General features: G+C 49.8%; 1 protein-coding gene across 2 annotated transcripts in view; it reads left to right on the forward strand.

Moving 5' to 3' along the window:
* reln (reelin) overlaps window positions 1-13,419 on the forward strand; it is a 74,521-nt gene that overhangs the window by 39,278 nt on the left and 21,824 nt on the right. For both annotated transcript variants that reach the window (XM_076170589.1, XM_076170597.1), the window contains exons 4-17: window positions 1,251-1,321; window positions 8,056-8,088; window positions 8,211-8,289; window positions 8,434-8,530; window positions 9,344-9,395; window positions 10,100-10,208; window positions 10,561-10,801; window positions 10,908-11,053; window positions 12,037-12,188; window positions 12,294-12,409; window positions 12,504-12,712; window positions 12,816-12,944; window positions 13,036-13,145; window positions 13,294-13,360. In XM_076170589.1, the coding sequence (XP_076026704.1) occupies window positions 1,251-1,321; window positions 8,056-8,088; window positions 8,211-8,289; window positions 8,434-8,530; window positions 9,344-9,395; window positions 10,100-10,208; window positions 10,561-10,801; window positions 10,908-11,053; window positions 12,037-12,188; window positions 12,294-12,409; window positions 12,504-12,712; window positions 12,816-12,944; window positions 13,036-13,145; window positions 13,294-13,360 (1,611 nt within the window). The remainder of the gene's footprint in view (window positions 1-1,250; window positions 1,322-8,055; window positions 8,089-8,210; window positions 8,290-8,433; window positions 8,531-9,343; window positions 9,396-10,099; window positions 10,209-10,560; window positions 10,802-10,907; window positions 11,054-12,036; window positions 12,189-12,293; window positions 12,410-12,503; window positions 12,713-12,815; window positions 12,945-13,035; window positions 13,146-13,293; window positions 13,361-13,419) is intronic.

Below are 13,419 nucleotides of genomic sequence, written 5' to 3' on the forward strand. Positions count from 1 at the left end.
GGCAGGAAATGGAAGACTAGAAAGGGTGAAAGTGTAGCAAACCGATGACATCACTGTGTAATGTTGCCCCATAATGTCTCCTCTCCTTCTCCCCTGACTTTGCTGGGACCTTCTGGCTGTACTTGGGTGGCACACACACACACACACACACACACACACACACACACACACATGAGGTTCTGTGTGTGTGCGAGTGTGTGTTCAGATTTACAAGCCAAGGATGAGGTTCCATAATTGACACCAAAACAAAACCCAAATTACTACATTAAGCGTTGTTGCGGTTCCAGACAGCTGAGACAACATCCTCGGAGGACGGCGGTGCCAGGGAGCAACACGACGTCACCCAGTCGCCGCCACCGTACTCTTCATCCTGTTTGTGCCGTCGACCTAAATCCCCCTCCAAACGCTTCCTCTGGAGTGGCGTGACGCAGCTTTTTTACGAGTTGTTTTCTCCCCTCACCCCGACTCGTCCTCCTCGCTCCACTTTGCTGCCGCCGCCGCACATCTGGAGTGAGGGACAAAGGGGCACTAAAACAGGACAATTTTGGCACGGACGAGTCCTTTAAAAGTGAAAATTGCAGCTTCCTCTAAACGCAGTAACCTCAATTCCCGCCTCAGCCTTCGCCCCTGGCCTCCTTTCTCGGCCCTTTATGCTGCTAAACTTTCACCCCCTTCTGGTTTTGCAACATTTTCTCTCCCTCTCTCTCTCTCTCTCTCTCTCCCTCCCTCTCTCTCCTCTGTTGCCGCTGCTTGTAGAGTTGTGTGTCCGTAGTAAGCCAACACTCACCCTCCTCTCCAGTATATCCAGTGGCACGTCTACTGTTGCAAACCAGAGTGGCTTCTCTTTTTACATCGTTGCCGTGCGGCCCAGTCCGTCTCCATGTCTGTGTAAGAGATCCCGAGCCATTTCACCCTCTTAGCTTCTTTTAAAACTTCTCTCCACATACTCATGAATCATGCATTCCAAAGCCATCGGATGAAATTCATATTCCATTCAACAAATATAGCAGGAGACACGTACAGTTAGATTTACACCGACATGCCAGGATTGTATGGACCGTGGCCGCGCAGGAAGATGGAACGATATGGGAACGACTTATTTTTAGAAGAGGAATTGTTCTGATGTGATGAATACGAGCATGTGAACGTGTCCAGTAATCTGTCCTATGTTGTGTTTTGTATACACGGTTGAGGTAGAACGCTTCTCATCTTCTTCTGTTTCTTCTCTTTCCCTTCTTTCTGCCAATCAGAGCGACCGCGACGCACCGAGGACAGATCCTGTTCAAGGATGCTCTGGCCCAGCAGCTCTGTGAGCAGGGAGGTGAGTGACAGGAGGAAGAAGACACACACACACGCATACATACATACACAGTTTCCTCCTTTTGCATCCTGTTACTGTCCATCACACCACACACACACACACACACACACACATATTGTTGTGTGGTAATCATGTGTCATCTGTCGGCGGTCGTGTCGCCGCACGTCGCCCTCCTCTCGCCTCCTCACAGATGTTTGCTCGTCCCATATTTGCAGCTTAATTTCAGCTTATACTCAACTCTGCTTTTTTCTTCTTCTTCTTCCTCTTCCTCTGCGAGAGATTTATGCTTTCTGCTCGTCATCGCTCACATCCACTTCCTGCGACGGTCTTAAGAAGCCATTGACAGACAGCGCAGTGCCACTCCGCATGCTAAGTGTGAATAATTGCGAGTTTACAGCGGAAAAGCCTCCTCGCTGCGAGTTTGACTTAAACGCCCAGAGTGGAGAAATTACACATGAAAATGCTGTTGAGGTGTTTTTTTTCTCGCTGGATGCAATTAAGTTGTGATTTGAAACATGGCCTCTTGATAAGTTTGTCTGAATTACAGAGAATTACACGCCGTGTGCCGTCTGCAAATCTGTGCATTTGCATAAACGTTAAACCATTGATTTGACGGGTTAGGTAACTGTAGTGTAATAACCATAATTAGATCAGTTTTTGCATATATTAATGTTGATTTGAGGGACATACAATGAGATTTATTCAAGCATGTAAACACACACACACACACGCTCATGTGTTTCCCCACCTGGCTCGCTTCCCCTCTTAAGAATCTCAGAAGGGACATATAGAACTTTTGTCTGCATGGTTCTTGTTCAACTGAGCTCCTTCTGGCAGTCAGCATTGCATATAATACATTTGTTGTCCAGGGGGCTTGTGGTGATATATATGGAACATTTAAAGTGGAGATTGTTTAGTATGTAGTGAGGCAAGAGTGCACATGTGAACATACTAACAGTCAGAGAGCAGATAGAGCAGATAGAGCAGATAGAGCTCTCAGTCAGGAGAGTCTTCAGAGAGCTCACACTCTCTCTACAGGTGAGTCACTGGAGAATGAGAGAGAGAGAGTGAGGCAAAACTCATCTAAGAACTTTAATCTGCATGTAACATGGACAGGTTGGACAGTGAGACAGTGGCACAGTGAGACAGTGCCACAGTGAGACAGTGGGACAGTGAGACAGTGAGACAGTGAGACAGCGAGGCAGAGACTTGTTACTCAGCATGAGAGATGGATGGCAGAGCTACAATGTTGCTGGGGAATGTGAGGCTTTAAATCGCCGGTGTCATTAATGAGAGTCTCTGTCTCACCGGTGAAGAGGAGACGGGAGGACGAGGGACTGAGGGATGGATGGAGGGATGACGAGCAACTTAATGAGAAACTCCAAGGCCGTAAATAACAGAAAAGATTTGACTGTTGGGCGGAGGAAGGCGCCTGATCAAACGCCATAAAGAAGAAAAGGTGGTTAAGGGAGAGAGAGAGAGAGAGAGGGAGAGAAAGGAGGTCGGGCAGGAGTCAGTGGCTGACCTTGTTCCAGGCTAATACCACCCAGAGAAATCTGAATTACAGGCGAGACGCCGTGGGCAACGAGAGGAGAAAGGGGGAGAGAGAGAGAGAGAGAGAGAGAGAGAGAGAGAGAGAGAGAGAGGGAGAATGGAGGAGCAGAAACCGAGCTAACACGAGTACCATCCTGCTCCGTTCCATTGAAGTTCCTCTTCCAAACCAAACAAATTCATCTTCAAAAGAGCAGTTGAGATGTTTTTCAAAGGTGTCGTAAAACTGGAATCTGCAAAGCTTTTGAATTTAACTGAACTTTGATAATCTGCCACCACGTCAACCAAACTAACACAGCCCAAACCTGTACAGAGACCATTTAGGGATTTTTGGATGCTACGCTCCAAAGCCAACATATCACATTCCGAGACTTTGTGACCTCCGGAGAGTCAGACTGGGAGCGAGGTGAGGCAGAGGTCTGCAGAGTTTCCCCCGTCAGCGAGGATCAACCCGTGGCTGCCGTCCCAAATTCAGCTGCAGAGCGGCAAAGCGAGCTCGGGCCGCTCAGGGCAAGAGTTCCTTCAAATCCAGGGCATTAGCATTCAAAGTGGACCGACAGATACGGCGTCCGGCTCGAGCCACTTCAAGAAGTTCATACACATAAGACTCTGAGCTTTGAGGAGTTAGAGGAATGAAAGCTATCTAAGGCTGGGTTATGATCCACGGAGAGAGGAAGGAAAGAAGAAAGGATGAAGGTGGTGGTAGAGAAGGGAAGAGAGAGAGAGAGAGCAGGCTCCCCCAGTGAGATGGCAATCAGGGGTGAAGAACAAATGGGTCAGATTATGAGAGAGAAGCCAGAGAGAGACGACGACACTGCTGGATTTAGTTTGAGCTTAGAAATATGAGGAGCGACAGAAAGATGGAGATCAATCAAGTTAAGCCTCATGTCGATAAGAGATTTAGGGATGAAGAAGAGGCGGACTGGGAGGAGGAGGAGGAGGAGGTCTGCAACACTTTTTTGACAGACTGTCCAACAAGTTCTCAGAGAGGGGTGTTTGCTTTCCCGTGTGTGTGTGTGTGTGTGTGTCACAGTGCTGGGGGATGCCTGGACTCAGACACACGCCTCCATTCTGCTGTGCCAGCACTCTTCTTCTTCTTCTTCACCCTATACCTCCATCCCACCTCCTCCTCTTCTCCTCTCCCGTCTTTGATCTGCGACCCGTCTGCTCCTCTTTCCCGACACGCCGCAGAGCAAAGTCTCGGCTCTCTCACCGGGAAAAAACACCGCTAATGGGGAGCGCGTTGACAGATGCGGTTCTGATCAGATAGATAAAAGACCAATCGGCACGTTCCAGAATTGTTTGGACAGGCTGCCTGAGAGGCTTTGAAGCATGACGCGGCAAAATGCAAATCACCCCGTCGCCATTTTAAAAAGTCATAAATGCATAAAAACCGACAAGCAGCCGAGATGAAACAGAAATACTCTTTCCTCTTCTACTGAGAGGCCATAAAGAGACGTATTAATGCTCAGATGAGAGGAGCCAAACGGGGGAACGAGGCGAGGCGGGGGAGCGGGGGCTGTAAGGTGAGGATGCTTTTGCACTCAGGGGGTGTAGAGGTTTGCGGGTGGTGCAGGCAGTCCATCAGCTCTATCTCCTGACAGCAGGGCGGGCAGCTCCCCTCGTCCAGCCCGCCGCCGCCGCCACGTCCTCTCATTTCCAGCGAGGGGATAAATCAGCTCTTTATGGGCCCGGCCGAGCGCGCCGCACCCCAGATGGATTATTAAAGGGACGTATAACTCAAAGAGGCCACCGCTCCCCTGAGGGACGCCTGATCACAGCGCGACAGGGAAGGAAGGGTGGGTGGGGGGGGTGGCCTTCTCTCTCCCACGTCCTCCCCGCCACTATTGGCAAACCCCAGGCCTCCCGCCAGCACCGCCTCCCTGGCGCGGCTCGCCATCCCTCATCGCTCACCAACGAGAAACCTTGAGACCCCTTGTATCTATTTGTATATCTCCTCTCCTCCTCCTGATTTTCTCTTCCCTCCATTACCCGCTGAAATTACCTCCGTTTGTTGTTTCTCCAATCTGCAGCACGCAAACAACACAAACACCACACGGTAAATGGTCCCTACTTTTGAGAACCACGGCGAAACTCTGTAAATTCATCTTCACACTCGTTCTAATCTTCAAGAACACGTCTCAAAACTTTTAACAGCCAAACGAGAAAATAGTAGCTGCTCTTATTTCTCTGCACTCACCTGTGATTACCGTAACAACGCCAATTGCAGCAGCAGCACAAAGGCCCTGGTTTCTCGCCGAGGCGAAGCGGCTGCAGCCTGACCCGGAGGAGAAAAACAACAACAACAACAGCGTCTCCACCTCCTGGAGAGTCGGTAATAATCGCTACCGCCAATTAGAAAACAAGGGTGGAAGTTGACTTCAAAGAGCGGACGAGAGCAAACGGGGTTGGGAGGGGGAGTTGAAGGAGAGGGTTTAGAGTTTACAGGAAGGGGGAGAGATTAGAGGAGGAAGAGGAAGAGGAGGAGGATTTAACATGACGTCTGCTCCGTGGTCTTTGTGCTGACAAGACCCAGTCTGCTCGTTCATGCTTGTTTGCCCCCCTCACATCACCCTGACCCTGCTCATCAGGACACTTCCGACAGCTCCTCTATGTAGATAGTGTGTATGTGTTAGTGTGAGCGTGTGTGTGAGTGTGAGTGTGTGTGTGTGTGTGTGTGTGTGTGTGTGTGTGTGTGTGTGTGTGTGTGTGTGTGTGTGTGTGTGTTTCTCCCTGGCATGTGAGTATAAACCCTGGCCGGGGAGATACAGGCATTAGCATAGATGAGCCGCTAATAGAGGAGGCAGTAATTGAAGTCTTTAAGAAAGTGAGAGGGGATTATTCCTAGAGGAATGAGCCCCACTGTCTGAGAGAGAGAGAGAGAGAGAGAGAGAGAGAGAGAGAGAGAGAGAGAGAGAGAGAGAGAGAGGGAAAGGGGAAGAGAGAGAGAGACGGCAGTAGAAAAAGAAACAGTAAATGAGGCCCATTTTTGGGAAGTTTGAAGGGATTATCTTGCACCCAAACACTTTCTGGGACTCTCTCCAGCAAAATAGCCTCACTAGAAGAAGGACTGAGAGGGAGTCTGGAGGGAGTTTGTCTGAGAGAGAGAGAAAACAAGAGGACGAGGGGGAGAGAAAGAGAGAGAGCAGAATATCAAACAAGCATTTATTACTGTCCTGTGTGTCAGTTTGAGTGGGTGGATTAGCAGGACTGGAGAGGAGCTACTGGGTTTCAGCACGCTCTCTCTCTCTTTCTCTCTCTCTCTCTCTCTCTCTCTCTCCCCGTGGAAAATGAAAACACGCCGCTCGTTCAAACAAAGCGTACACGTCCAGCTTATCCTGCACTGTATAATTCATTACATCGCAGTTTAATAAGCACGGTAATAAGGAACACGGGTGTGTGGGGTGTGTGTGGGGGGGGGGGGGGAGCAAGGTTTACATGTCTGGGGGATTGAAAATCTCCCCTCAAACATGTTTTGAATCAGCAGACGTTTGGGAGGATTAGAGGCAAGAGGAAGAGGGGGAGGAAGAGGCTTTGATCTGCTTTTAATGGGCTTCCTAGTTGAGCAGGAGTTCCAGCCGTGTAGCTGTGAGCGCCGGGGACCACCAGAGCGGCAGCACAAGCAGTTGTGGCGGCAAAACAAACAAACGAACCGCCGGCTTTGTCAAAACAAGACGCTCTTGTTGAATTTGGGCCACCATTTTGATTGACGGCTTCAAAGCCCTCAGGGAGGTGATAAGTGCAGACCTGAAAGTGAGCAGGTGCTGAGAGAGATGAAAGCAACAATCCAGCCAAGGAAGTAAACAAGACTGAGATTGTTTGATAATAATTAGACGAGCTGTTGCATGTTTACATATGGGCAAGGATTTAATTAACCTTGACGGACAGATGAGGAGGGATCAGAGCACCTGTAGCACTTTGGGTTTATGCTGCGTCACTCAGATGAGTCACAATGACTTCAGCTTCTTCAGTGAAGCAGTAAACTTCAGTGGCCCTTCCTTCCTCCCACTCTGTGAGCAGTAAATGCTTTTCCTTGAGCCGGGAGTTTAAATCCCGATGGGGGGAAAAACGAAGCAGCTGAGGGAAGTGAAGCTCCAGCAAAAAGCCATTTCTATATTAAGAAACCTTTTTTTTTTGTCTTGATAATCCCTCCACTCTGGATCCAGGTTCTGTTGTCTATGTGGAGGTTTTAAGGTGGTCTTTCTTAAATGTAAGCCTCCAGCTCAGAGGAACTTTTAGAACTGCTGTTAAGGTTTGAGACGAGTCTTAAGTGCCTGACGGTTCAACTTTGGATAGAATTCTCCGGGCGTTATCAGTCGGGCAGATTATCCGTCTCCTCAGTCCGTCTCAGAACATCCCACCTCTCAAAGCCTCGTAAAGAGGCTCAGAGGAGCAGAGGGAGTTCACCGAGGTCAACGCCGCTGTGCCCCCGCCGCCGCCGCCACCGAACGATGAAGCAAAGAGGAAGAAGTCCTGATAAAAAGTGCTGATCAGGAAGTAGGATTAGAATTGTCTCACCTTCCAGTTCGCTCATGTGGATTATTAAAGATGGATTACATGTGAAGGGAATCTTAAAGAATGGAAGTGTATCAAGTGACACACACACACACACCTGTTCTGTGTAATCCCTTCAATGGAATCTATCAAAAGGGTCTACATTTGATTCATCACTTCCTCCAACTTTTCCATCATAAAGGTTACACACATGCTCTGCAACTTCATGGCATTTTGTTCAAAGTAATAAGAACAGAGTGTGTTTGAGTCTCAGCAGCTGAGTCAGAGGCCCAGCGTTCTTTAAATACTCACATTAGCTTCATTAAGTCTTTAACACTCACTCGTCTCTCTGAGCTGCGTGTCCCATGGGAGTGATTGGTGCCTGAGTGTGTGAGTGTGTGTGTGTGTGAATGAGACCGTGGTCACAGATTACGGCACGCAGCCCCTCAGGGGAGGATGGCGGTTAATTGGCATTGAACTGTTAATCATGGCCGCCCGGCCTCTCATTAATGAAAGGAATTAACCGGAGCAGCCAGGACAGCGTGTGTTTGTTTCACTCTGAGACGATTTAAACACACGTCCACCTCCCTGCTCACACACTGACACATTCACATGAATATTCAGTGTGTAGATTCACTAATGAACATATGTAATTGTTTAAGTTTACGGGTTTTCTTTAACCTTTTCAGCGCCGACCGAGTCCCCGCTGAGGCCAAGTCTGGGTGAGTCTCTGCTGAAGGATGCTTTGATTTATTTGCTGTTTATTAACTTGATAACACAGGCATCATATGGAAAAGCCAAGTGTGTGTGTGTGTGTGTAACTGTGAGCATATGGTGTGTGCAGCGGAGCTCCATGGTAAACACGCTGTGCTGCGGGATGACTTTGACTCCAACCTCCAAGCAGAGCTGGACTCCAGCATGTGGTAGGTGAACGGGTCAAGACCCCTCGAGTCGTCTCAGGGTTGATGTCTATATCTACAACACGCCTTCATCCTTTATCTCCTCCTCTCCTCTCCTCTCCTCTCCTCTCCTCTCCTCTCCTCTCCTCTCCTCTCCTCTCCCCTCAGGTCCGAGTGCAGTAACTGCGAGGTGGGGGAGCAGTGCGGCGTGCTGATGCATGGCCGAGCCGTCACTTTCTGCGAGCCCTTCGGAGAGCGAGAGCTGGTAAAGCCGCCGTGTCCGACCACACTGCAACCGCTGTACATTTTACGGCCCATTGAGCGTACAGAGAGGCCACAGCCACAAAACATTACGACATACCAGCTGTAACCACAGTATAATCTCATATTAAACATCTGTATGTCCAAACTGAGGCACTTAGCCCTATGCTAGTATTTAAATCGGTCACATTTACCTCCATGAAGTTTAAAATAACTCCAGTTCAGCAGTTTATTGTCTCTTCCCTTGGTAGACAGAATTCCTATACGATAAATCTTGGATTAAACAAGGTGGCTGACATCACATTTACCTTCAGTCTGTCAGAGTGTGCTTTCATTGGGCGCGATAGGCTCCGTGTGAGTCAACGTGACGTGAGATAACTGAACAAGAAGCGATAGCCCGCCACGCAAAAACAAACCAAAACAAAGCTGCCATGTTTCTGGCCAACAGGATAAGAACACTGAGTTAGTCCAACGTAAGCTGTGAAAAAAATCTATTTGCTTGGATTTAGCTCCATTCTTTGCTTTAAAACAGCCACACACACACACACACACACACACACACACACACACACACAGCTTAGCGTACTTGCCGTGACCTCACTCCGTCTTATCGTAATTGACTCCTAAACGCTTATCCGGCGTTCTGCGAGAGAGACTGATAGACGTCTTCTGTGTTGTTTACTGATGTTACACAAGAGAAAACAGGCTTATTTATCCGCCAGATAGGCCAACAGTTATTAAATAATAATATTAAAACTACATTTCAGTCATTTGTTGGTCATTAGAAACTAACCTGAGTCCATTTCCCCCCCCAAAGACGACCGTACAGCTCAACACCAGCACAGCCTCCGTCCTGCAGTTTGCCCTGGGTGAGTGACGTTTACTCTCTCTCTCTCTCTCTCCCTCTCTCTCTCTTCTGTCGCGGTGATGAATCTTTTACAGAAGTCTGGAAACACACACTAAAGGGCCACCTTACACTTTTTCTTAGAGGTTGTTGTATTTTTCATGTCCATTACACGCATCCGTCCGTCTCTCGTGGGAGCAGGAGTGCATCGTGAAGCATTACCAACCCCCCTCCACCCCCTGCTGCTTTCGCTTTCTCCCTCGTTTTCCTTCCTTTCTTCCTCTGTCGGCCCACGTTCGGCCCTGTTTGGATCTTTGGGTTAATGCATGCCTGCGTAGCGATATTCAAACTGGACGGAGCGGCGAGGTGACACAGGCGAGACGAGACGCAGCCACCCGCAGATCACCGGCGGCGAAGAAGAGAGGGGGAGGGGACTAAAGGTTGGACTACTTCCTCCATTAGCGACCTTTGACCCCACAGCTCCCGCAGCAGAGGATGAATCTTTTTACAGACAAGCGATCACACACGATACAGCAGAACAGACGCACAAACACACCAGCACCCAAAATAAACTTGTTCAGAATGCGAGAACTTGGCCAGATCCAGAACTTTCCTGGGTGGAACAAGCGAGATTCGTTCCACTGCAACGCCATTTCCTCATCCATTTCGGGCAAAACAAATGTTTTAAATGTGTGTGTGTGTGTGTCTGTGTCTGTGTGTGTTCACCAGGCTCAGGCTCCTGTCGGTTCAGTTACTCAGACCCCAACATCGTCGTGTCGTACAGCCTGAGTGGCAACGGCAACACCTCAGATGACTGGATCACACTGGAGAAGATCAGGTCGGTCTCTCTTTCTCTCTCTCTCTCGCTCTCGCTCTCACTCTCTCTCTCTCTCTCTCCTTCTCCTCCTTCCTTCTCCCTGATCCATCCTCCATCTGTTATGAACACCCGCCCTCTCTCTCTCTTTTTTCCATCCTTCACACCTCCCCCTCTCAATTTGTCATTCCTTTCCTGTTTGTATCTCAATGGTCCCCCTCTTCTCTCATCCCTGTATCACTCTCTCTCTCTCTCACTCTCTCACTCTCTCTCATTCTCTGTCTCTCTCTCTTACCAAGACATGTAGCTATCTTGCAAATTATACCACTCTGACCCAAACACACACTCATGTTGTGTGTGTTTTTTCCTCCTCTAGAGCTCCGACCAACAGCAGCACCGTGGTCCACCTGCTTCCTCTGCCGCTGCGTTCCAAGGCCGAAGGCGTGCGTGTGCGCTGGTCTCAGGAGGCCCCCCAAGGTCCCGAGGGCTACGAGTCCTGCTGGGGCTTGGACAACGTGCTTCTGGTCAACGCAGCCCACAGAGCTCCACTCATGGAGGACAACCTGGACCCCCCAGACACGGCCAACTGGCTCTTCTTCCCCGGAGCTACAGTGAAGGTAGCCGACATGCTTCTTCTTCGACGTGCTTTCAGGGTCAAATTAGGGTTGAAACAATAATAGTTACCACAAACGTTGACCTGTGTGTGTCTCTTTGTCATTCCAGCACGCCTGTCAGTCGGAGGGCAACGCGCTGTACTTCCACGGCGGCGATGGAATCAGCCACAGCTTCGCCTCCACCAAAGACGTTGACCTTCACCGTGAGGAGGGGCGGAGCTACTGGGAGGAGGACTTCGAGAGCTCTCCTCCAAAGTAAGTCGAGATGAAGACGTGTTTGTTTGTAGTGTGTGAGTGTGTTTAGCATTGTGATCCTGTTCCTCACCTGTCATGTGTCATATGTGAGGAGATTCAACACGCGGCGACTGGCACACGTTCAAGTCTGGCTGGGGTTTGACACAGGTGAACGCCATGTGGTCCATCTGTTCAGAGTGTGATGGATACACACACACATACACACACACACACACGCAGGGTGAACCATGGATTGGAAAGAGACCTAAGCCGAGAGAAGCTATCGATCCACACACTGTTCTTCCGTTAATGAGAAAGACCTCAAAACAAGGAGTGTGTTTACTGCACACACACACACTTGCTCTCACCCCCGTCAGCGCGCACGTGTGTGTGTGTGTGTGTGAGGTAGGCAGGCGAGAGCTGTTAGTTATGGCGAAGGTACACATCACTAAGTGTCATTTAGCATAACGGCGGCTGTGACAGAGGCACAGGAGCCTATGGGGAGAGAGAAGGAGCGGAGAGAAGAGGAAGAGGAGGAACAAGAGGAAGGCAGGAGAGGGCTGACACACTGAGTTAACTGCTGTCAGTGCTAATGAGGATCCTCTCTCCACTGTGCAGAAACGTGTGTGTGTGTCCTGTAATGTACTGTATAAGTCCTCTTCTCCTCTTCTGCTCTATTCCTGGCATTGTTGTTTGTTTACCTGCCAGGTATGAATTTTTGGTTTCCTGACTCTCATAGAGCTGCAGAGGGAGACGCTGTGCAAAGGATGCCGCTCTATAAACATACTTGTTCACAACCTGTACTTCATCTGTGTGTGTGTGTGTGTGTGTGTGTGTGTGTGTATGTGTGTGTGAGTGTCCACAGTGTTTTCCTCCACACTTAAAGGTATAAAAGCTCCAACCCATTCAGTTCCATGATCTTCTGTTAAGATGCTGATTCTGCAGGAACATTTTCGATTGTTTTGCCGTTATAAAATTGTGGTTTTGTGTGTTTGTCGGTTCAGCTGGGACATCGAGGGAGCCGTCTACGGGACCCAGTGTGGGGAGGTGGAGTCGGGCTCAGCGCTGGTGTTTGACAGGGACGGACGGAGACGCGTGTGCACCCCGTATCTGGACACAACAACATACGGAAACCTACGCTTCTACTTCACCATGGGTAGGGAGCGCTCTCTCCAAAATCACACATGGCTTCATTCCACATGCGTTACATGGTGTTTGCTGTGGTGATGATGATTGTGTGTGTGTGTGTGTGTGTGTCTAGGCGGCAGCGAGTGTGATCCAGGAGAGTCCCACGAGAACGATGTGGTTCTGTTTGGAAGGTCCGAGGGCAGGAGGGAACACGTGGTGCTGGACACCCTTCCATTCTCTTCCTATAGGGTGAGACATGCAGCACACACACACACACACACACACACACACACACCCACTCTGACCTTTAACCTTTACATCCCGTCACCTCCCCTCTCTCCAGACTCCCGGCGTGGTTTCCGTGGCGTTGCCCACCGAGCTGCAAACGCCCGTCACCCAATTCTGCTTGGAGCAGCGGGCCCACGGGGGCGCCGGTCGCCACGTGTGGGCGCTGGACTTCATGCAGCTGCTGCCCGTGCTGCCCGGCACACACACACACACCGCACAGTTCTCCATCAACCTCGGCTGCGGCTCCTACCAACCCGCCAACAGGTTTGAAACAGCACATTCAGACATACCGTTCTTTCCTCAGCTCTGTTATGAAGTCTAATCCTGATTCTGAGATGCTGAGGTGACATCATCATTCTTTCCTTAGTGTCAATCTGGAGTTTTCCACCAATCGCGGTCGCTCCTGGTCGCTGCTGCACACCGAGTGTCTGCCAGAGCTCTGCGCCGGACCGCACCTCCCCCACAGCACCGTCTACTCCTCTGACAACTACAGCGGGTGTGTGTGTGTGTGTGTGTGTGTGTGTGTATCTATCAATCACTGCCCATGACATGAATGCATTCTAACTCTTCCTATGGTGACCCTCAAGGTGGACCAGGATCTCCATCCCCCTGCCCAACGCTGCCCTGACAGAGACCACACGGTTCAGATGGAGACAGTCCAGCACTGGAGCGGGCAACATGTGGGCCATAGACAATGGTGAGGACTGGACATAAGGGACACACACACACGTACATTCTATTGTTGTTCACGAACGCTCCTGGTCTGAGTTCTGAGCATAAAGGCCCAAACATTTGTCTAGAGTTTGTGTAATGATAGTAAGAATGTCCCTGTGTTTCCTCTCCAGTGTACATCGGTCCAGCTTGTCTCCGTTTCTGCTCGGGGAGAGGACATTGTTCTCGCACCGGCTGCAAGTAAGGAGCTGCTTTTTATCAGGCTCTGAATAAATCCAATATCTGTTCTTCATAATGGC

The sequence above is a fragment of the Genypterus blacodes genome, unplaced genomic scaffold, assembly GCF_046128005.1.
Source record: "Genypterus blacodes isolate CSIRO-AG114 ecotype Tasmania unplaced genomic scaffold, CSIRO-AGI_Gbla_v1 ptg000015l_1, whole genome shotgun sequence".
Classification (NCBI taxonomy): domain Eukaryota; kingdom Metazoa; phylum Chordata; class Actinopteri; order Ophidiiformes; family Ophidiidae; genus Genypterus; species Genypterus blacodes.